This window comes from Electrona antarctica, assembly GCF_951216825.1.
Source record: "Electrona antarctica genome assembly, chromosome: 3".
Taxonomy (NCBI): Eukaryota; Metazoa; Chordata; class Actinopteri; order Myctophiformes; family Myctophidae; genus Electrona; species Electrona antarctica.
Window position 1 is genome coordinate 2,219,324 of NC_136808.1, and position 25,539 is coordinate 2,244,862.

General features: G+C 39.7%; 3 protein-coding genes across 3 annotated transcripts in view; all 3 read right to left on the reverse strand.

Annotated features, from left to right (window-relative positions):
* LOC306920176 (nuclear factor of activated T-cells, cytoplasmic 3-like) overlaps window positions 1-2,049 on the reverse strand; it is a 141,852-nt gene extending 139,803 nt beyond the window's left edge. The window contains 1 exon segment of the mRNA XM_079496836.1: window positions 1,898-2,049. Coding sequence (XP_079352962.1) covers window positions 1,898-1,988 — 91 coding nt within the window. The 5' untranslated portion in view covers window positions 1,989-2,049.
* A 12,801-nt stretch (window positions 2,050-14,850) lies between these two features.
* LOC306919339 (UDP-glucuronosyltransferase 2A3-like) lies at window positions 14,851-16,338 on the reverse strand (the record flags this gene model as incomplete). Its single annotated transcript, XM_079496166.1, has 1 exon — window positions 14,851-16,338. Exon 1 carries the CDS (start codon window positions 16,321-16,323, stop codon window positions 14,851-14,853), a length of 1,473 nt encoding a protein of 490 aa, XP_079352292.1. The 5' UTR covers window positions 16,324-16,338.
* A 5,710-nt stretch (window positions 16,339-22,048) lies between these two features.
* LOC306919893 (UDP-glucuronosyltransferase 2A3-like) lies at window positions 22,049-23,587 on the reverse strand (the record flags this gene model as incomplete). The annotated part of the gene is made up of 1 exon (XM_079496441.1): window positions 22,049-23,587. Exon 1 carries the CDS (start codon window positions 23,519-23,521, stop codon window positions 22,049-22,051), a length of 1,473 nt encoding a protein of 490 aa, XP_079352567.1. The 5' UTR covers window positions 23,522-23,587.
* Window positions 23,588-25,539: the final 1,952 nt, after the last annotated feature.

Consider the following 25,539-nt stretch of genomic DNA (forward strand, 5'->3'; position numbering starts at 1 on the left):
TAGTGACCAGTGGATTTATTGAATTGTTGTTTGAAAACTGTGCCAAGCAACTGTGATAAGGAATTTCCATGTACTACATGTGTACCTTGATATCTGAAGAGGTATCTTTGATATCGACACCCTTGGGAGAGTGGTACCATTATACCATAATATAGTTATAGCTTCACTATACACAGTTATGTGATGGTAAAACGCACGCACGCACGCACGCACGCACGCACGCACGCACGCACGCACGCACGCACGCACGCACGCACGCACACACACACACACACACAATCCTATCTAATATTCAATTTCGTAGATGCGTTTTTCAAAAACTATTAAATATGCTCATGCAAGCCCTACAGTTAAGAATGCACTCTCCTCTAATAACATGTATTACTGTAACACACACACACACACATCACCTACACTACATGCTCTGCGACCGCGTAACCATCGGTGTGCTGAAATAATGATCTCTTTCACTTTGTCACAATGTGTGATGTTGACATTCACAATGTTGACCCTTCACTCAACCATACAACAGCACTACAACTGCAACCCCTGAGAGCAACAATTAACACAGCACACAGTGATGCTGTTGAAATGTATGGCTGAAAATAGCCGATCTACATGTGCTTGTGACAGAGCTTGTAGATGCTATTTTCACGGTTTTGCATGAGCCTGTTGTGTGCTAGTTTAAAATAACCCCTAAGTTGTTCATCAATATGTTGATATATTAAAAATACACATATATATATTTATTTATTTTTGTATGGTTTTTTTTGGCTTTCGCCTTTTTTATATTTTTTATGGAGGGACAGACAGTAGGCTGACAGGAAATGGGGAGAGAGATGGGGGGGTGACATGCAGTAAAGGCTGTCGGGATCGGGAGTCGAACCTGCGGCACACTGCCAGACTGGATTACCAGCCAAGGTGCCTGGACCGCTGAGCCACGGCCCAGGCCAAAAATACATATATTTTTAAAAAAAAGGTCCTTCTCGATAATTTGATTAATCAAAAAAAATATCTATAGATTAATCGCCAATAGTTGCAATCAATATTTGGACTTTTATTATGAACACGTAATGCTAACAAGCTAGCCACCATAATGACAGCTGTTGGACTTGGATTTCATGGCTCAATAAGTGTATCATATTGAATTTCTCTAATTACTTGTACAATGTATAGCTCTACTGCTCGCCAGAATTTGTGAGCCTTCTCCAATAGAATGAATAGGTATAATACAACAGGTCTGCCAAGTTTTGTATCCCTGTCAGACTGTGTTCCTCCTTCAGTGATGCATGTCTGGTCTACCTAATTTTGTATTCCTGTCAAGAAGGTCTCTCTCCTCCAAGATATGATATGGGTCAACGGGTCCCTCAATATGCATGGCAAGAGATGGTTTTAAATCATCTAGCATAGTGGGGTTCGGGGACCCCCAGGGGTCCTTGGAGGGAGGGGGGGTTCCAGCGAGTCCCCACCCAACTAAATGACTGATAGTTTGGAACCAAATGGACCCCTATATGCTGGGTCTGCACATGGAGGTTCCATGTGTAGACTACCGTCTACTATAGGAGTTATGGGTCCTTGAAATTGAAACTATTGAGAACCAGTGAGTGGTTTCAAAGTTACAAATAATTGTATACGTGTAGCCTATTTATATATTGTACACACACGTACAATTATATATTATATATACATATATTATACAATTCACACACACACACACACACACACACACACACACACACACACACACACACAGTGTCACTCTCACTCTCTCTCTCTCTCTCCAAAAGCATGTTCTGAAGCGTTGTGAAGCTCATGCCGTGGTGAAGCATGGCGCTCCAGTGTTCCAGTGAGTGGTACTGTACTGTACTGTACTGTAGTGTTACTGTACTGTACTGACCTTGCGGGCCTAGGGGCTGCTGCTGGCCGTCCTCCCCGAAGATCAGTCTGAAGTCCAGCTCCTCATTCCCGGTACAGTTTGTAGCAGTCATCGGTTTGACAGCTCGGCACAACCCCGCCACTCGGACGTCGACGGACAACGGACGGATAAAGAGCAGCTTATGCTCTTCCAAAAAAGATATCACAACATTTACCAAAACTTTTAACTTTTGATTGTATTTAATTTGAACTCGTTCTCCCTTTTCTTTGCGATAAAAAGTGCGGACCCGTGTTTTATTAACGCGTTACAACCTTGTCTCTCCTCCGCGTTTCTTTTCCAGTACAAATGTAAAAAGAAAAAAAATATATATAGCCGGTAAAGTATCGCTCTTCGTCCCGTTTCGTTCCGTTCGGTTCCTCTTCTCTCCTCTCTCTGGCGTTCTTTATTTCCCCGATCCTGTGAAGAATTGAAGTTGTGTTGGAAGTGCCTGGAGACACAGCGGCTGACGGTAGAGCTGCCGTCCGCCTCAGCGACGCTTCTGTTCGGGTTGTTTAGTGTCAATAAGACGCGCACGGCACGCAGACGCACGGTTGTCCTCTCTGACAGGAGCACACACATCCCAACTTTTACTGAAGGTACACTCTGGCTCCCATAGCCCGGAAGGATCACCCGCGCCGTCATTGGCTAAAAAGGGATTGTCGGGACAACCGCTGGCAGCACAATAGTAAACATGGTTGAAACTCAACATGTGACAAAACTAGGGCTGCTACTTGATAACTATCGAATCGATTATATGTTATTATTATCAATTACTTTTCCGATTTATAATCGAGAAGGGTGTGTGTGTGTGTGTGTGTGTGTGTGTGTGCGTGCGTGCGTGCGTGCGTGTGTGGGGAGAGAGAGAGAGAGAGAGAGAGAGAGAGAGAGATTTGATTTCATTTATTTGATTTGCAACACTGTACACATAATATATGCCTACTAGTTCACTTATTTTCAAAGCAGATGCATAATGCTGCTACTCTTGTGGGAAAAGATTAAGAAATATCAAAATTATCATCTCCACTCGGGTATTTAATTAATTTATTAAACTTATTTTATAGTTAGACAGAAGAGAGGATATGAGGTATAGCCACTAATGGAAATGTGTATTGCATAAGGACTAAGGAGATACCTCTATGTAAAATGATTCAAATTCATAATGTTGATTAGTCTGATCAACCAAACTATTTCATTTGATACTTAATCTGGGCAACAATAAAATATTGTTATGATCTGTTTGGATGTATGGGCTGTCAAGACCAGAAAGTAGTTTTTTGTCACTCAGTGAGAGTTCCCGCGTAACTTTCGGGTTTGATGATGATGTCACATGGCACACGCATACCCTCTATTGTGCTTTTTTTGAAAATCCATTACTTTATTCCGATATCTAACCTCATCTGTGTACAGATATATCTGTAATCCACGTAACTCGAGAACCGTTCGTCAGGGCCCAAATTAGCCAATTGATCACACCTGATCACTCCCAGATCTCCATATATGGAGCTGGCCTTTTCTGACATCACAATGATGATCTGACAGACTCCATATTTGGGCATGCCTGACAAATAACTCCATATATATGGGCGTAAAAGGGACACAGACATAATAACTGCAGGGTGTTTGTAATGAATGTATTAATATAATGTAAGGTCCTTGAAGACTGGACGCGTTTTTCTGAAAACCGTCGGAAGAACGCTGTCTCTGCAGCAGTGTGTGTCACACCCCTAATGGAGTTTATTGATACTTCAGACATGGTCAAAATATTGTATTATATACAGTCTATATGTCAGTAAAATCGAGAAACCAGTGAAATAAAAAATGGAACGTGGGGCACCCGTTTTTGCGGTGCGGGAGGCCACGCAGGGTCGGGCCGGGTCACTGGTCACAGTGGTCAACAAAAACACCTTGAAGACCCTAACATGCAGGAGCCCTCACAAGGTTTCCGTTGACGAGTACGGTCTACAAGATTCGCTACACCACCAAGATACCCATGTACCTGTCCAAATACTTCCTTAATGTCAACAAAGTCCACACTCACAACACCAGAGGGAGTTCAACAACGTGCAACCCAGATTCGGCTCAAACAAGGGATTAAATTCATTTTGCTCCTATGCCACTAAAATGTGGAACGCCCTAATCCCTTGACTCCTTCAAAACCACTCTCAAAGAGCACCTACGGACGGCGGCAATTCGAAACTGGCCCCTGTAAAAAAAAGTCAGGGCTACATGTTTTTACCTTTTTTAATTTCCTTATAATATAAGGAAATTATATTATATCATCATTTTATGAGGATTTCCTGTTTTTCACAGAAGTGTATATTTGTATGTCTTTAAATGTTCTGATGAATTGAAAATGGAGGACCCTGATGTAAACAAGTCTTAGTACTTTTCGTGGTTTCGTCCTCGCAGCAGTTGTCTTGCATTCGTTTGAAATGTACCCATTCTACATACTGTGAGTACAATTTTCATCATCATCATCATCGTCATCATTTATTTAACTCACGACCATGATCACATGGTTTGGAGCACAGATTCATAAAAGTATACAATCAACAGTATACAATACATTACATGATATGATGACATATCGAAAGGCTTTCCCTATTTGTACAGTGGAAGAAATTTTTTTCAGAAAAGCACCCAATTTATAGATTACTTTTTGTTTTTCAGGTTTTAGTAATGCAATTAATTTAAACATAGAAGGGCGAGTAAAAAAATAAATTGGCAAGTATCTTTGCCTGAAATTCATAATGCTAGTATTCTTGAATTTCAGGCAAAAATACTTGCCAATTTTTTTTTTTTCAATCAATATGTGAAGCATTTTGGTAGCCTATTTATGTCACAAAAAAGTAAAAGTACCTCCAAAATGTACTGCAGTACAGTAGGCTATTGAGTAAATGTTTACTTTCCTCTCTCTCTCTCTCTCTCTCTCTCTCTCTCTCTCTCTCTCGCGCATGCACGCACGCACGCACACACACACACACACACACACGCACACACACACCCACCCACACACACACACAACCAACTAGCCAACCACAGCGCGGACCGAACGTCCCTCCCGCCTATAGGAACTAGACGGTAGCTTCAACCGCAGCTGGCTGACAGGGCAGTGCCAGTGACGTCAGCAAAATAAGGTAGACAGACACTCACTGGGGAGAACACAGTCTGTCACCGCATGGGGTGCGGAATAATAGCTATAACGTTTTATCAACTGCTTTATAAAATAACCCAAGAATATATGTAATAATTGAAGTGGTTTATATTATAATATAAATCACGAATATGTAGGTGTATAATAGGCCTACTTAAAGTTTATGGACTGGTGCTCCACAAACATTTTCATGTCAAGGACCCCCAAAGTGTAGCCTTTGACCGTGACCCCCATCTGAACATTTATCGTGGAAGACAATTAAAAAAAATCCAAATATTTCAAAAAATTGCTGATCTACAAGCTGTCACTTATATGTTTAACATTGGCATGTTAAGGTAAGCATTGAATAACTGTACATTATATTAAAATGTTGCAGGTCTAATCATCGTCCCTCTTGTTTAAGGAGCAAAGCCACAATACGTACACCCTGTGTAAGTATTCTTTAAGAGCAGGGATTCACATTCCTTTACGACTGTTGGCAGGGTGTTCCACATTTTTGTGGCATAGGACGAACAAATGTACTTCAGTTTTCATTTTGTTTGTTTTTGTGTTGCCACGTTTCTAACCCACAAAATCCCGAGTCATTTGCGACACAGTTTTGCATCACAATGGGAATTCCCCTTCAGTCTATGTCAGCTCTCTGCCTATGCAAATTTGCTGTATACTTTATCATTATAACAATGTATGCAAATATAGAACCATAACTTATGAATAATTTCCTTTCACTGTGAGTTCAACCGTGTGTTTAGTAGCAGACTGCCTGCAGTACATACAGTGATAATCTGCATATGGGCCCATCGCTTCACCCAAATCAATCTGTATACAGCAGTGGTTCCCAAAGTGTGGTCCTGGGACCCCTAGGGGTACTTGAGGGTGTTCCAGGGGGTACCTAGCTTAATTAGAGATAGTTAGGAACCAAATGGACCCCTATGGGCCTGTAACTCTGAGAGTGTACAAATGGAACCAAATAACAGTGGTTTTACAATATAAATTGGGTTACCAGAGATAGAAATGCCATTAAATCAGGGGTCCGTAGCATAATGCGTGTGAAACTGGGGGGTCCATGAAATTAATATGTTTCGGAATCACTGCTAGAGCTGTAAAAATCCTCCCTTATCGGGGTCACTGGCATGCGTTTTCAAAAGGGGGGTCAGTGGCCTAAGAAATGTTGATTTGGGGGTACTTGACACGAAACAGTTTGGGAACCACCTGTATACGGGATCAACACTACAGCCTCAGTGTTCATTTACCAGTAAACTACTATATGCAACTTTCCTGTTCTACCCTGGATTTGGACCCGGGTCTTCAGCGCAAGTGCTGATTCATCAATGAGCCTCTGAGCCTGCATGCCTGCTTGCTCTGGGGAGAAATTGAACTTTGACCTTCAGGTTGATGTATATTCATTTGCATATATTAACCCATTTAGACCTGACCTCAACATTTAAAAATCTTCTAAATCCGCCAGTTTTCTGAAATAAATATTTTCACGATTTAAAAAAAATAGCAGACCTACAAGCTCGTAGCGCACCACTCGGTGCGGCGCGCTATGAGCTTGTACATCTGCTATTTTTCAATAGCTAAATTATAACATAATGTTTAAAACACCAAAAGGGGTTCCCACCCTTTTGAAAATATATTGCTTTCAATGTACAGTACAAATTTGTATAGTTTTTAACGTTTCAAATACTGTATATTCCACATTTCTTTCAAGATTGTATGAAAATAGCAAATCTACAAGGCTCAGTGCATCGCAACGTGTTGTGGGGCTCTTTTCAGAACGTGTGCATGGTTGAACCGATTTCCATGCAATATTATAGCTAATGTTGGGACCCCCTGGAACCCCCCTCAAGACCCCTGGGGGTCCCCGGACCCCACTTTGAGAATCAAATAAATAAAACTACACATACAAAAGGTGTGCTGTATACACATAAGTAGGATAGTTAAACATACAATTATCCATCCATAATCCATAACCTTTTTATTAAAATGTTCATATCACTGCACTGCTACTATAAAGGGCTAACACTTTTAATGTTCTTATTAAAACTAAGTTGTGTCTTTAGGCTACTGTCTCAGCACAAACAGTAAACTAAGACATACTGTACATACTTGAAATAATTTCCCATGGGTTTAATAAACAGGTAAAATGCACAGGAACCATTTCAATGCATACAAGTCATTAGTGTACATTTTAATGTAAATGAATTCCTTCTCAGAGACAAATTGCAAACACAGCAGACAACAGCCCACAGCATGTTTGTGACTGACAGATGCAAGATGTACGTGGGTGGCAGTGGTGGAAAGTAACTAAGCAGGCCTACTGTACATTTACTGCATGTACTCGTACTGAAGTACAATTTTGAAGTTAGCTATACTTTTAATTTTCTTGAGTATGTCCATTTTTCAATACTTCTACTACTCTATATATCTCACTCTCAGATACAATATAACTGTACTTTCTACTCCACTAACATCATTTGAAAATGTTACTGAAAATTTTGCATATATATATATATATATATATATATATATATATATATATATATATTCTTTTTTTTTTTTGTGCCAGTGATAAGGTATTTTACTTAAATATTTCTACAGTGAGGTATTGCAACTTTACTTGTAACAAAAGTCTGAGTACTTCTTCCACCACTGGTGGGCGGAACTGAAAGATGCTCAGCGTATATATGCAAAAGCATCAATATCACACATCCTGTGGTCTTTATTTTCCAAAAGCAGAGGGTTCAAAAGATTTAACGCTCATTTTGAGTTGTCTGTGCCACTCCTTGAAGAAATAGCTCCATTCCAACAGATAACTTTAGCCGAATATATATAATATTGTATTGCTCTTTTAGTTTTTTTCTCTTCATGTTATTAATGTTTCATGTAAAGCAGTTTGAATGGCCTTGTTGTTGAAAAGTGCTACTCAAAGAAATGTGCCTTACCTTATGTTAGGCTAGTGGTTCATGTGGCCCATTGGTGGGCCACGAGTGTATTGCAAGTGGGCCCCCAAATGATTGGCAAAACAACTTAAACAATTAATAATAATGATAAAATGTCATGGTATTTTTAAGTATAAATTTACACAAACAAATCAGGGAGTTTGGCAAGCTAGAAGACTTGTCTAGGTCCAGTTTCATTGATCCAAGCCACACAATCAAATGGTTGATCATGAAAAAAAATACCTATGCTCTGAAAATGCACAAGAATGTGTGGACACTTGAATATTGTTCAAGTGGGCCCAGAAAACGTTAAGAACCACTGGGCTAGATATGAATGTGGCATCCTTCTGTCCATTGGCCAAGCACATTCCTGCCTGGGTAAATTATAACCAATTCCTTGTAGTGTAAGTATAAGTATATGGTTTATAGATCTGCAAAAAATATAGAAATATATAAAATAAAGGCGAAAGCCACAAAAAAAACATTAAAAATAAATAAATAATAATAATATTATGAGGTTTCCACCCAACAGTATGCACACATTCATTTTTATTTCTCGCAATCAAAGTCTCTGTGACTCAACTCAAACTTTGACAGGTCTCAGTTTGACAGATGTATATAAACACATATCATATCCTCTATAATAACAACAGTCCTTATAAAGCACATGTGATCCTGCGTCTACATGCAGGCCCACCAGACAAATTCACTTTACCTGTATCACTTAGATGTCTTCGTAGATGACCTTTGTAGGGAGGCGATAAAGAACTCAAATTCACACATTTGTGTGGGAGGGAGTAAGTCAGTAAGATGTGGTTTGGTGATATCAAGTTCTTGCAAAGAAAGGAAAGAAAGTGGAGAAGATAATCACACTCCCACACTTGTCCTGCCTGTGCTAGAGCACCCCCTGCCCTTTTGGCAATGTGCCCTTTCGAAAAAAAGGTTGTTGTCTTTTTTTTCCCCTTATTTTGTACAGTTACACTGTACAGTATGTGGACCATGGTAACATTGATCAATTCTTGATAAAAAGCTTCTAATATATTATTTAGGCCCCACAATCTATAAATCTCACACTATTAAGGCAACCGGCCGGTTCCACGCGCTGCACAAAGTGCCCTTTTTTTCCACTTGAGCACCTGCCCCTCTAAATGTCTGTGCACGCCACTGTTGCACGCACTTCTGCAAGGCAAGCTTCACAATGTCAACAAATATTACATCAGTGGTTCTCAAAATAGGGTCCGGGGACCCCCCCAGGGGTCCTCGAAGTCTTCCAGAGTGTCCCCAGCTAAATTATTTAATATAATTGTCCCCACTCCTTTGGGGTGTTTTTGTCACATTATATGTAGTATCTAATCTATGCACAAATTTGTTCTCTGCCTTTTCGCCAACTACGTATGAGCAGCCATTGACCATATGCACACCGCGTCCATCTTGCCAGCAAGGTGGTAACTAGGTAGCCTGGCTAATAAGCCAGACCGAATCAGCCGTTGGCAAAAATAAATTGCCATACCACACGGCAGTGTGATTTGAGTCTGGCTTATTAGCCAGGCTAGTAACTAGGTGCAATTTCCCATTGACAGCCCATACATCAAAACAGAAACGTCCTATCTGATTGTATTAAACAATGTCAAAACTCGCCAACATTGCAGCTTTACGAAAAGCTTGAATTATCCTCTTTCAATCTGCAAAGTGTTTGTTTCATAAAAATCCACCGCAGACATGTTATGAGCTATACTTCCTGTCAAGAAATTCCTTGCAGATGATTATTTTTCTAAGTGTTTGAGTTTGGAAGTGCTCGTTGGATATCACTCAACAGGCCTGCATGCGTACCATCTGTTTTGAATTTGCACAAGCTCCCAGAATGGCTGGCCAACATTAAAGCTGCCGAGCCTACTGGTCAAAGCCTGTGCACCCCTAGCCCCATATGTGCCCTCTCCCTACGCTCATTCTGTAGCTCCGAGATGAGGTCACACCCTGGGCCCCTCCCACCGCGGTTCAGAAACGGCGCATGTTTCCACAAGGAACGCTTCTTACCCTTTTCTGCACAATGAATCCAAAAAGTGAAGGGCTAAAAAAGTTTTACACTAATTCAAACTTAGCAACGGCCAAGAAAATCCAACTTTAAACGGTTACACGAGTGTTACAGCGGTTGTTTAGCATGTTTTTCAACCAACGTTTGGTTGGCAAATGCGGAAGTATAGAGCGTTATTCCTGGTGCTTCAAAACGCCACTGAGCAACTTCCATTGAAAAGAATAGTGGGGGGGGCGGGGCTGTCGCTCCGGTCCACTCTCTATGTCCTTTATAAATCTATGAATTTGCACATAATGCAGGAGGCAACAGGACGTTGCTTTATTGATAACGATCACTTCCAAACTCTGACACTTAGCAAAAAAAATCATCTGCAAGGAATTTCTTGACAGGAAGTAACTCATAACATTTATACGGTGGGGTTTCATGAAACAAACAAACAGATTGAAAGAGGATAATTTAAGCTTTCTGTACAGCTGCTATGTTGATGAGCTTATGTCGTTTAATACAATAGGACCTTTCTGCTTGGATGACTGGGCTGTCAATGGGAAATTGCACCTTGCTGGCAAGATGGACACGGTCTGCATATGGTCAATTCTACAGCGCTCAGAGGACATTTAGGGGTTAAGCATTTTGCTCAGGGACACACATCGCTGACTTGGCCTGGAATCGTACCTGGGACAACCAGGGCCTCTGGCTCCCCAGGTGGGCTCACTAACCACTCAGCTAAAGCTACGGCATGCATGCAACACATTGTGAGCTATAGTAGATCAGCTATTGTTGGAGGTCCCTCGCACAGAATCTTCAGGTTGAGGGTCTACAGCCTACTACGTCACGTGACATGACGCTCTTATATGACTTGAAGTCATGGGTAGGCCTACGACATTCATGAATGTAGTTGTGATTAACTTAACTTGATATGGCAATGCTAAACTATAACTATACTATTTTAACTATAGCCTGCCCTAAGCCTACTATGGAGCCAGAATAATAATGTGAATTATCCTGCACAAAGGGAACATTGTGTGTAAAACACTTAGACTAACTGTAACTGTACTGTATCAGATACTGTAGCAGAAGCAGAAGGATTTGAAATGTTCCTTGTTGATTTATACTGCCATCTTCTGTTCAGTTTCAGAAGTACAGTCATGACTGAAAGCCTGACACAAGCCCTGCTATTTTAAGTATGAATTAAGCCACAGGTGTCCTTAGCCTAATTTTGTATTGTTTATTTTCGGCAAAATAAACCTGCTGTCTTTTAAGGCCTCATACACACGTATCAAACAAATGTCATGACCAAACATTTGTGTTTGATTGCTGCCTCAGGCTTCGTACACACATAAAGAACAACTGTGCTGTGCTCTGCCTGTGTTTCATGGCCGCCCCAATGCTTTTCCAATGGAAGTCACGTGGTTTGACCAAACACTCGTGTTTGATTGCCCCCCTCCCCCCATCACACACAACTGTTTGGTCAAACCACGTGACTTCCATTGGAAAAGCATTGAGACACGGACAGCAATGAAACACGGACAGCACAGAGCATGTTCGTCTGATATGTGTGTACGAAGCCTCATCAAACATAAATGTTTGGTCAAACCATGTGACTTCCATTGGAAAAGCATTGGGGCGGCCATGACACACAGGCAGAGCACAGAACATTCGTTCTTTATGTGTGTACGAAGCCTCATCAAACATAAATGTTTGGTCAAACCTGCATGACTCCCATTGGAATTGCATTGTGGCAGCCATTAATCACAGACAGAGCACAGAACGTGTGTTTGATACGTGTGAAGGAGGCCTTACGATGATGTAGAAATTAGGATTTTAATAGAGCTTTGTTACCTGCAAACAAGGTCAGATTAATGACATTTTTATCTGAATGAATGACACGGATCCACCCATGAATCCATCCATCTACCTACATACTGTATCCATTTTGGGCGGGAACCCCTTTTGGTGTTAGCATTATGTTATGCTTTAGCTATTGAAAAATAGCAGATCTACAAGCTCGTAGCGCGCCACCGAGTGGCGCGCTACGAGCTTGTAGGTCTGCTATTTTTTTTAAATCGAAGAACGACAATAGAGGGTATGCGCGTGACATCATCATCAAACCAGGAAGTTATGCAAGAATGCCTACCGAGTGGCAAAAAGCTACTTTCTGGCCTTGACAGCCCATTCATCCACACAGAAAAGTCCTATCTGATTGCTGAGTACAGTACATTAAACAACGTTAAACAATGTTAAACTCACTTTGCATGTTGCTTTGCCACTCGATTTGCCACTCGATGTGCCATTCACTTTAAGCATGCGCATACCCTCTATACATAAACATAGCTTTTTCAGAAAACTGTCAGGATGTAGAAGACATTTTTAGAATCTGATCTCAGGTCAAAATGGGTTAATTGATTATATCATTCATTCATTCATTCAATCAATCATTCATTCATTCATGCATGCATTCATTCATTCATTCATTCATTCATTCATTCATTCATTCACATAGAAGCACAGTATTTCAATGATTCAGAATGCTCAGCGTACACGTGACAGAAACATGTTGTGACGCTCTGCAGTGAATCAATCAGTGATCTGATTCATTCAGCGCATGGTGTGAACTGTGTGTGTGATGTGGATCAATGAGGGTTGAGGGAGACCGACTGACACTGACAGCTGCTGATGTAAAAACTAAACAGTATACAATCCTCTGTGTTACTTCAACTCTGAGTGTACAAATAATAATGGACCTGGATGGATAGCCTGTTATAATCAGGGGTCATTATATGTCCGTACACATGTACTGTACATGCGTGTGGCCGTGCATGGAAAACTTTGGATTTTCTGTTTTACACACCTTAAAGGACCACTTCACCATCTTCATATAATAGGTCCTCACTAATAACCGTGATAAAATGGCACTATTTCTTTCTACTCTGTCTGTGTCTCATAGGAGGGCTATGGGAAGTTCAGAGACCCGTCCACCAGTGACATCATCGATGGGGAATCCAAGCTAATATAAACTGCAGGCTTTCTATTCCTGAAAAGTTGCAATGCGAAAATGGAAGCCATTGTTCTCACGATAATAACAATCTAAATCTAAAAATCTAAATCTAAAATCTAAAATCTAAATCTAAAAATCTAAAACAATCTGTCTAACGATGATGTCACTGGTGGACGGGTCTCTGAACTGCCCACAGCCCTCGTATGAGACCGAGTAGAAAAAAATGGTGCCATTTTATCATGATTATTAGTGAGGACCTATTATATGAAGAAAAGTGGTGAAGTGGTCCTTTAATAATCTTATTTTGATGTTAAGACCCAATTATTGATTGTCAAGTCTCCAGGTTTTCTTCAGAATATGTATGACATTGATTTACTAATATGGCAAATTATGAGTCAACTAGGACAGCAGACCCCCATAACTGTGTATACATTCAGGGATATCTTTTTGTGTTTCTGGTAACATTATTGTCCACTATGTTGTATGTGATGTTGATGACATCGCGCTTGTCAGTCAATCATTGGAGTACGCTCAGGCTCTCCTTCAGTGTCTTGAGCAGGCCTCCAACTCTGTTGGTCTTTATCGCGAGACGAAAACTGAATACATATGCAAATCCAACAATAACCACATCCAACAATAACCACATTATAAAAACACTCCTCTGAAACAGGTTGATAAATACAAGTATTTGGGTTCATATATAATATATATGAAGTTTGAAAGTCCTTTTGGGAAGAAGATTTATCTTTATCTTCGTCCCAATAAAGCTGATTCTAAAACTGCTTATTAAAAAAATAATTTAATTTATAAAACCATGTATCTTGCAGATCTGGACTGCAAAGCAGGATCAGTATCTACTGAGGGTATTGCTGGTGGCATCCAAAAAAGCCTTAACAAAAAAGTGGCTTACAAATGTTATACCAACTATAAATGAATGGATTGATTTAATCTATAGTATATTTATTATGGAGAGAATTACATTCAGCTTTAGAGGTCAAGTTGAAGTCTTCACAGATAACTGGTTTAGATGGATTACTCATGTCTCTATACCATAAGACCTGATTTTGTTTAAATTCAGTTAAACCTGTTTAACCTGTAGAAACAGATGCACCTGTTTGAGGTACTTATGTATTATGATCATCAATAGAGAAGAGAGGCAGATATCTCCCCTTGTGTGTATTGTACGTATATTGTCTTGTTTTGTTTTGTTTCGGTTGTATGTATTGTCAATTGTCAGTCGTTTCGTTTAGATGTATGTTTGATTAAAATTCAATAAAAAGTAAATTGAAAAAACAAAAATAATAATAATAATTTAATTTAGATGCTTAAGTGCTCATTCTCTGATACCAATATGCAGGTGTTCAACCTTGAATGTAATTTGTAATTGTAGCCCCCCGCCACAGCCCTGCCAATCGGGCTCAGTCCTATTGGCACGACAGGTTGCGAGTTGGTCTGGCAGAGTGGGAGCCCCGGGTTCAATCCCCACTTCCGCGTATATACTACATAATCACAGCATAAAACATGATTTGACTGAAGCAGCAATAGTCAACAACATAATGGTGCCATCAGGGCATTATACAGGACTCTATGCTGAGATGAGCAGCACTTTCTGGTAAAACAGTGGCAAACTAATCATTACGCCTTAATAATAATTATAATTGATTAAAAGGGATGCATCATGTCTTCTGACAAATACCAGAGCTCTAAACTTCCCATGACCACTTGCAGCTTTGATTATACTAATCATGTTCACCAGGAAGGTCATAATTATTTAGGCCTACAACCATTATTTAAACAAAGCCTGTTCCATATTTAGTCACTTTTAGTTTTTCTTCTAGAACACACCCTGGAACATAAACATGTGACAAAGGCAGAAAATGTCAGCAGTATAACCAAGAATGATACTATTAAGAACAACATGACATCTAGGGAGTGGTAAGAGTACCAGGGCATTTTGTAGGCCTGTGTGCGGAGGTGAGTAGCACCTTTGTGTCTCATAACAAACTCTATCCAGAAGATGGCGCTGTCCAGCGGCTTCATTGGTGTGTCTCTGTGCAACCTGGAGAGTCTCTGCATGTTCTTCCTGTAGGAAGGCTCATGGAGAACCTCCTCGATGCCTTGCAGAAATATGTCTTTGTTCATAGTAAAAATGTCAATGACCTTTGCCGCACCTCGTACCTCCATTTTAAAGAGGTTATCAGGTTGATCCAAAATTAACGGGAGTCCTACTATAGGAACTCCATGGTACATGGCTTCCTGAACTCCATTCGTTCCTCCATGCGCTACAAATGCTTTGGTCTTTGCATGACCTAACAGGTCATTCTGTGGCATCCAGTCCACCAGTAAAGTGTTGTTGCCCAGAGTAGCAGGCCTATCACCTTTATGCCTCCAGATTACTTTCTGAGGTAGCTGGGCAAAAGCTGCAGCTATCTCCTCTGTTAAGTCTTGGGGAAGCTCTCCAACTAGAGACCCCAAAGACATGATAATGACTCCATGTTCCCCAGAACTCTGGACAAACTCTTCCAGGTGTTGCGGAAGAGGTTTAGAAGGTTTACACTGGAACCCTCCCATATAGATAACATTAGGCATGGTGGGGCGAGGGAACTCAAACACAAAGTCAACTCTCATCAGCCACAGGTCTGCTGCTTGAAACAGGGACAAGTAGTCTACATCTGAACCAAGGTATTTTTCCAACAGACCTACATAATGTGGCGTAATATAGTTTGCCACCTGTAATTTCCCAAAAGCAAAAACCAATATGTTGATTATTCTTTCCAGAAAGGTCATTTTATCTGATAGCTCCATCATTGGAGTTGGAACATAAGAAAGTGGAGACGGTGCAATAGGGAAATGGCCTTCACCGTGGGTGGTCCATCTCACATTGAAGACGAGTGGTAAACTAAGGATGCGGGAAAGTATAGCGCCACTTGGATCAACAGGGTCAGTGAGAACCAGGTCATATTTTGCATCCCGTAAAGACCGCATGAGATCTTTGTTTTCAAAAATGTGTTCAAGCATTTTGACAGTGACCTGATGAATTTCTGAAATCTTTTCCGCTACTTCCATTTCGAGCTTGTAACGAGTCCAGGCAGACTTTCCTTGCCTCTGGATTTCCAGAAGTCTAGACACAAATGTCTTGGCAAACTCCTCATCAAATTTACATGCCATGTCAATCGTGATTGCAGTGTAGAACGGTGAGGTTTCCTTAATGTAATAGCTGTTATTTGCTCGCATGACTGTAAGCTGGTGGCCCCTTGCATGCAGCTCCTCAACTATGACCTTCATGTTCACCCAGTGGCTGCCGTCCACAGGAAAAACAAGAACTTTACCTCCATGAGCAACGGCTGGACAGAGGAAGAGGACAGCGATCCAGGCCAGGTGGAAATACATTTCTTCGCTCTAAAATAAATGGATATAGATTTTTATTTATTTAAATAAACAGTGTACAATGATTGCAATTAAAGGTGGTGTTAAGTCAGTGGTTGGTTCTCAACCTATGTGCCCAATGGTTGGCTGTGAGGATATTGCAAGTGGGCCACAAAACAAGCAACAAAACATTTTATCCCCAAATAACTGGCAAAACACTAAATCAGTGTTCATTTTGTAGACTAAGGGCTCCATTTTCGTCACCGCTAAACCCCTTATCCCTAAACTTCTTTGGCTTTTTTTTTTTTAACTATTGGGCAAAACATTTTTAAATAGTTCAACTACCCAATCTACATTGACATGTTGTGAGCTTGTAGACTGGCCATTTTAACCAGCCAGTTTTGCAAAATAGTAAAAAAAAAAAGAAGGGGTTTAACAGTGACGAAAATGGAGCCCTAAGATTTTAATAATAAAAATATAACATTAATTTAAAAAATGCCTAACTGTATTAAACTATGTTTCTTTAAAACCTTGAAAAGTGTTTTCATTGTGATACTGCTAAATAAGAACCTGATCCATTGTTCCATTGATCCCAGCCGGAACACAAACAATTGATTGATGATAACAGCAGCCCACCCATCTGACCACTTAACACGGCAGCCAAGCAATTTTCAAGTGGGCCCTGATCCAGAAATACTTGAGAACCACTTGTGAAAGTGATAACGTTTTGTTAAAAGTATTCTTAAAGATTCCTGTAATCATTGCTACGGTGTGTTTGTACAATAATGGGTCTTCCCGTCTCTATATAGCTCTTATATTAAGTAAACAGAAAATACATTTTCAGGACAGGATATAAATTTCATCCAATCAGAACACATAACTCATATAGGACATTTGAAGTGATGAAAGAAAAAGAAAAAAAGTCAAAATTGGATTTTGAACAAAAATGTAACCTGATAAATGGGGCTCTCTCTCCTGATTGAAGGAAATTGGTGACCCATTTGAACATTTATTTTCTGTTTACTAAAGAGCTGGAGAGACAGGAGACCACTGTTACCACTGGGGCGGCAGTGGCTGGATGGTAAACGCAAGGTTGCCTGTTCAAACCCGGGCTCCCCCAGAGTTAGCGTCGAAGTGTCCTTGAGCAAGACACTGAACCCTAAATTGCTCCCGATGTGCTGGCTAGTGCCTTGCATGGTTTCTGCCGCCATCGGTGTATGAATGTGTGTGTGAATGGGTTAATTGATGCACAATCTATGTAAAGCGCCTTGTATAAAGGCGCTATATAAATGCACCATTTACCATTTACTGAACACTATAGCAATGATCGGGATATAGAACCTTTTAACAAAATAGTTTTTAACAGAAACAAATCAATTCCAGCACCATTACGTGTAGGCTATATAAGTAGACTGGGATATGTTTTTGTCTGTGTGAAACTACTAAATATAATAATGAAATATTAAAACGTAGTTATAAAAAAGTGAAACACAATTGTTAGATTAAGATTAAAGGACCACTTCACCACACTACTCGGTCTGTGTCTCATAGGAGGGCTGTGGGCAGTTCAGAAACCGTCTTCCATCATCGATGGGGAATACAAGCTAATAAAAACTGCAGGCTTTCTAGTCCTGAAAAGTTGCAATGCGAAAATGGAAGCCATTGTTCTCACGATAATGAAAATCTAAATATTTTTGTAAAAAGATATTGTTTAAAAAGAAATCTGCCTAATGATGATGTCACTGGAAGACGGTTTCTAAACTGCCCACAGCCGTCTTATGAGACACAGACTGAGTAGAAAAAAATCGTGCCATTTTTTCATGATTATTAGTGAGGACCTATTATATGAAGATAGGTTGAAAAGTGGTCCTTTAAAGGTCTGTAAAACAATGACATGCACCTCGCAGTCAAATATAGACTATGACATTTGATTTTGTGCTGCAGATTATTTTATGCTGCATTACCATTTTTACACAAATCCGTGTTCAAATCAGTGTTCATTTTGTAGACCAAGGGCTCCATTTTCGTCTTCTTTGACTTCTTTGCCTTTTTTTTTACTATTTTGCAAAACATTTTTGAATAGTTAAAAAGGCCAGTCTCCAAGCTCACAACGTGTCAATGTAGATTGGCTAGTTGAACTATTCAAAAATGTTTTTCAAAATAATTAAAAAAAGTAAGAAGTTTAGAGATAAGCGGTTTAGCATGGACGAAAATAGAGCCCTAAAACTATGAGGAAGAATGTTTGTCGACTAACTTCACTGAGGAAAACCAAACAAAAACAAAATAAAAACTTAACCTATGATGACCACATTTTTTATTAAATATATTGACAATTTTGTCAACAAATACAATCTAGACGAAATGTTAGGGAGGGACTAGTGGAGAAGAAATCCAGTAGAACTAATGCTAATCTAATGCTTGTGTACACTGTGCAGGTGTACGCTGAGACACGTTGTGAGCTTGTATCTAGATTATTTTTTGTGATAGCATTATTACAATGCTATCATGGACTGACAAAATATATTTTTGTTGTCTAAATCAACTGTAGATTTAGTTGACAAAAATCATATGTAGGTTATTTAGTCAATTAATACGTATACAATATTTCAAATGACCAAAATATGACTATTGAATATATATTGAATGAATGAATATTCAAAAGACTATATGACTAAAACTAAATCATAATTTAACAATGCTCTCCATACACTATAGGGCACAATATGTTACCTTTGATGGATAATCCTTAGCTAGATCTCTCTTCACCAGTCGTCATATGCATGGGAAAGAAAGACATCAAAAAGTGTTTTAGGACTTCGAGTTTATAAATATAAATAGAGTTTATATAACTTGGGTTGGACTTTCATACTGCAATGGCATGTTGTTAAACTCTCAGCTGATAACAACAGTCTTGTCAAAACTCGACTATTGTAACGCCCTCCTTACTGGCCTACCGGCATGTGCACTTAAGCCTCTCCAACTGATCCAAAATGCCGCAGCTCGCTTGGTCTTCAACCAGCCAAAATTCTCACATGTCTCCCCCCTGCTCCGCTCCCTGCACTGGCTCCCGGTCGCTGCCCGCACAGAATACAAAACCCTGATGCTGGCATTCAAAGCAACCAGAGGTATGGCTCCCCCATATCTTGCAAGTATGATTGAACCCTACAAACCCTCCCGCGCACTCAGATCAGCCAATGCAGGGAAGCTGGAAGTACCCTCACTAAAAACGCCGGGACAACGCTCCACACGTCCCAAACTCTTCTCCCTTCTGGCTCCAAAACTGTGGAATGCACTCCCCGTTGCAGTCAGAACTGCAGCATCACTCCCAATCTTCCGCCGTAGTCTGAAAACCCACCCTTTCAGACTCCACCATGGCCTATAGCACTTACTCTACCCCCTTAGACAGCACTTTTTAGACTTAGATAGCATTTGATACAGACTTATAGCATGTTATGTAGACAGCACAATAATTGTATTGTATGTAGTCATAGCACTTCATAGTATATATGTACAGCATAGTATAGTATATATGTAGTTTATATGTACAGTGTCATTATATAGATATGTTCTAGCTACGTTCTTAGCTTACGCATGTTTCTTGATAAATGCTTTTTATATATGTGATGTATTCCCATGCTTTTGTTCTTGCTAAATGTAAGTCGCTCTGGATTAAGAGTGTCTGCTAAAGGCCTAAATTGTAAATTGTAAATTGTAAAGCTGTCCAAAGGGGAATAAATCTAGCCTGAATATTAAAATACTCTTTGTGATTCAGCTGGAATGCAGAAAACATACAACAACAACAACAACAACCAGTTCAGTCTGAGAACATTCCTGTATGGCTTATCATTTTACTGTGCACCGTCTTATTGAAATGTCATCAAATATGTGTACAGTATCAATGACACAAATACATGTTTTATTATCAGAGTCAGTTTGAACAAGCCTTCATATTTTACTTGGCCTGATAACCTCTTGGCATTTTGGCCATGAGGGCTTTGTATGAAAATAGCACTGAAAGGAATTCTAAGGCTATTGTGCAATAACCCCATAACATGCTCAAACCTTTGAACACCAACACTGCATGGTCACTTGGTTTCAATTATTTTAGATAATGACCAAATGTTGCATATAATCGTCATAATCTTTTCCATGTTGAAAATGTTTCAAATATTTTCAAAAATAGCGGAAATAACAGATCGACAAGCTCAATGATAAGACCTGTTGTGAGCTTGAAGATCTGCCATTTCCGCTATATACAAAGTGTCTTTATAAGTCCTAATTTGGCCATAGTACATTATTTATTTTCATTATTGTATTGGTCATTGTCAGTCATTTATTGGTCATATTTGTCATTGCCCTGTGCAAATTATTAGTCATTTTATAGTAATCAAAATGATTAGGAATTCTTATTTATTATGTTCCATGTTCAATGACAATAATATTAAATTGTTCATCTCAATTTTTGCTGGTTGGTATCCTTGATACCATTTGCTTATTTAACAAATAGTGGCGTACTATGGTCCGACGGAGCATTGGTTCGACATGCGTCCGCACCTCGGACTAGCGCCTGCTCCCGTGCTTGCGGTTATGGTTAGGTTAGGGTTTGAGGTGGGTTGTCGTGATTCGGACCAAACACATGCACGAAAGTTGCTGCTTAAAAGAAGAACAATGCAACTCTACAGTATTATGCAGGAAGTAGCCTTCCCCTAGAGCAGGGGTTCTCAACCTTTTTGGCTGGGGACCCCCGGAAATGCTTTGGCCATGTCCCCCTCCCCACAGCAATACAAAGTGAATGCAAAAATAACCTTAATAATAGAGAAAATATATCATAAATGAATACTGAAACCAGATATAATCATTAAGGAACGTTTATGCATGTACCATGTGTACTATGTAAACTCTAAATTTCCATTGTCCAGCCATTCAGCAAAAAAGATAAAATAATAATAATTTCCATCTCTAGGTATATTTATGAACATAACTTTTATTAAAATGAATATAATACCTGCCAGAGCACTCTCATTTCAACTATATGACCACACTAGAATAAAGATTGTATGCTATATGGTGTCACGGCCAGCCTACATTTCAATATCATGATGAAATGCAAACAACCCAGTTGTCAGGACAGTACAGTACAGTACAGTAGAGATTACAGTAGAGGGACCACGGTAACTCTGTCATTTCTCAACCGTTTCGGACCGGGCCGGCACCCGGTCATCGGGCCGGCACCCTGGGTGCGTAGGTCTGGAACTGATACTTAATCATCTGCAAGGAATTTCTTGACAGGAAGTAGCTCATAACATGTCTACGGTGGATTTTTATTAAACAAAAACTTTACAGATTGAAAGAGGATAATTCAAGCTTTCCCTACAGCTGCAATGTTGGTGATTTTGACGTTGTTTAATATAATTAAATAGGACTTTTCTGTTTGGGTGAATGGGCTGTCTATGGGAAGTATCACCTAGGTATCACCTTGCTGGCAAGATGGCTGCCGTCTGAATAGTAGTAGTTTAATCCCGTTGGTGTTGGCTAGACCTCACTCTCGCAGTAACAAGAAGTCAGAAGCAATACAACATCTGTAGTCCCTGAGGTCCCTAATAATCATGTTCAGGAATGTCATCTCAAAGCATATGTTCCGTATTTAGTCACTTTTAGTTTTTCTTCTAGAACACACCCTGGAACATAAACATGTGACAAAGGCAGAAAATGTCAGCAGTATAACCAAGAATAATACTATTAAGAACAACATGACATCTAGAGAGTGGTAAGAGTACCAGGGCATTTTGTAGGACTGTGTGCGGAGGTGAGTAGCACCTTTGTGTCTCATAACAAACTCTATCCAGAAGATGGCGCTGTCCAGCGGCTTCATTGGTGTGTCTCTGTGCAACCTGGAGAGTCTCTGCATGTTCTTCCTGTAGGAAGGCTCATGGAGAACCTCCTCGATGCCTTGCAGAAATATGTCTTTGTTCATAGTAAAAATGTCAATGACCTTTGCCGCACCTCGTACCTCCATTTTAAAGAGGTTATCAGGTTGATCTAAAATTAACGGGAGTCCTACTATAGGAACTCCATGGTACATGGCTTCCTGAACTCCATTCGTTCCTCCATGCGCTACAAATGCTTTGGTCTTTGCATGACCTAACAGGTCATTCTGTGGCATCCAGTCCACCAGTAAAGTGTTGTTGCCCAGAGTAGCAGGCCTGTCACCTTTATGCCTCCAGATTACTTTATGAGGTAGCTGGGCAAAAGCTGCAGCGATCTCCTCTGTTAAGTCTTGGGGAAGCTCTCCAACTAGACTCCCCAAAGACATGATGATGACTCCATGTTCCCCAGAACTCTGGACAAACTCTTCCAGGTGTTGCGGAAGAGGTTTAGAAGGTTTACACTGGAACCCTCCCATATAGATAACATTAGGCATGGTGGGGCGAGGGAACTCAAACACAAAGTCAACTCTCATCAGCCACAGGTCTGCTGCTTGAAACAGGGACAAGTAGTCTACATCTGAACCAAGGTATTTTTCCAACAGACCTACATAATGTGGCGTAATATAGTTTGCCACCTGTAATTTCCCAAAAGCAAAAACCAATATGTTGATTATTCTTTCCAGAAAGGTCATTTTATCTGATAGCTCCATCATTGGAGTTGGAACATAAGAAAGTGGAGACGGTGCAATAGGGAAATGGCCTTCACCGTGGGTGGTCCATCTCACATTGAAGACGAGTGGTAAACTAAGGATGCGGGAAAGTATAGCGCCACTTGGATCAACAGGGTCAGTGAGAACCAGGTCATATTTCGCATCCCGTAAAGACCGCATGAGATCTTTGTTTTCAAAAATGTGTTCAAGCATTTTGACAGTGACCTGATGAATTTCTGAAATCTTTTCCGCTACTTCCATTTCGAGCTCGTAACGAGTCCAGGCAGACTTTCCTTGCCTCTGGATTTCCAGAAGTCTAGACACAAATGTCTTGGCAAACTCCTCATCAAATTTACATGCCATGTCAATCGTGATTGCAGTGTAGAACGGTGAGGTTTCCTTAATGTAATAGCTGTTATTTGCTCGCATGACTGTAAGCTGGTGGCCCCTTGCATGCAGCTCCTCAACTATGACCTTCATGTTCACCCAGTGGCTGCCGTCCACAGGAAAAACAAGAACTTTACCTCCATGAGCAACGGCTGGACAGAGGAAGAGGACAGCGATCCAGGCCAGGTGGAAATACATTTCTTCGCTCTAAAATAAATGGATATCGATTTGTATTTATTTAAATAAACAGTGTACAATGATTGCAATTAAAGGTGGTGTTAAGTCAGTGGTTGGTTCTCAACCTATTGACCTGTTGGCTGTGAGGATATTGCAAGTGGGCCACAAAACAAGCAACAAAACATTTTATCCCCAAATAACTGGCAAAACACTAAGGGCTCCATTTTCTTATCCCTAAACTTCTTTGGCTTTTTTTTTTTTTTTTTTTTTACTATTTTGCAAAACATTTTTAAATAGTTCAACTACCCAATCTACATTGACACGTTGTGAGCTTGTAGACTGGCCATTTTAACCAGCCAGTTTTGCAAAATAGTAAAAAAAAGAAGTTTAGGGATAAGGGGTATAGTGACGAAAATGGAGCCCTAAGATTTTAATAATAAAAATATAACATTAATTTAAAAAAATGCCTAACTGTATTAAACTATGTTTCTTTAAAACCTTGAAAAGTGTTTTCATTGTGATACTGCTAAATAAGAACCTGATCCATTGATCCATTGATCCCAGCCGGAACACAAACAATTGATTGATGATAACATGCTTTGAAAATGCATGCAGCCCACCCATCTGATCACTTAACACGGCAGCCAAGCAATTTTCAAGTGGGCCCTGATCCAGAAATACTTGAGAACCACTTGTCCAAGTGATAACGTTTTGTTAAAAGACAAAGTATTCTTAAATGTTCCTGTAATCATTGCTATGGTGTGTTACAGTGTTGTACAGTAATGGGTCTTCCCGTCTCTATCTAGCTCTTATATTAAAGGGGCATTCCACTAATTTTCAACGTTTTACTATGTCATTAATATATCTTAGAGCTGTTGTGTGGAAATAATAAAAAAAGTCCCCCCCATTCTGTGTTTCCTAGAACTGGAGGTCTGAAAAAAAACATTAACATGGTGAAACACATCTTGATGATGTCATCAAGATGTGTTTCACCATGTTAATGTTTTTTTCATAATTACAGTTCTAGGAAAAACAGAATGGGGGGACTTTTTTATTATTTCCACACAACAGCTCTAAAGTATATTAATGACATAGTAAAATGTTGAAAATGAGTGGAATTCTCCTTTAAGTAAAGAGAAAATAAATGTTCAGGACAGGATATCAATTTCATCCAATCAGAACAAATAACTCATACATACAAGTACATTTGAAGTGATGAAAGAAAAACAAAAAAAGTCAAAATTGGATTTTGAACAAAAATGTAACCTGATAAATGGGGCTCTCTCTCCTGATTGAAGGAAATTGGTGACCCATCTGAACATTTATTTTCTGTTTACTAAAGAGCTGGAGAGACAGGAGACCACTGTTACTGAACACTATAGCAATGATCGGGATATAGAACCTTCTAACAAAATAGTTTTTAACCGAAACCAATCAATTCCAGCACCAGTATACTTGTTGGCTAAGTAGACTCAGTGTTCATTTTGTAGAATAAGGGCTCCATTTTCGTCACCGCTAAACCCCTTATCCCTAAACTTCTTTGCCTTTTTTTTTTTTTTTTTTTTTTTTTTTTTTTACTATTTTGCAAAACATTTTTGAAAAGTTAAAAAGGCCAGTCTCCAAGCTCACAACGTGTCAATGTAGATTGGCTAGTTGAACTATTCAAAAATGTTTTTCAAAATAATAAAAAAAGGTAAGAAGTTTAGAGATAAGCGGTTTAGCATGGACGAAAATAGAGCCCTAAAACTATGACGAAGAATGTTTGTCGACTAACTTCACAGAGGAAAACGAAACAAAAACAAAATAATAACGTAACCTATGATGACCACAATTTTTACTAAATATATTGACAATTTTGTCAACAAATAAAATCTAGACGAAATGTTAGGGAGGCACTAGTGGAGAAGAAATCCAGTAGAACTAATGCTAATCTA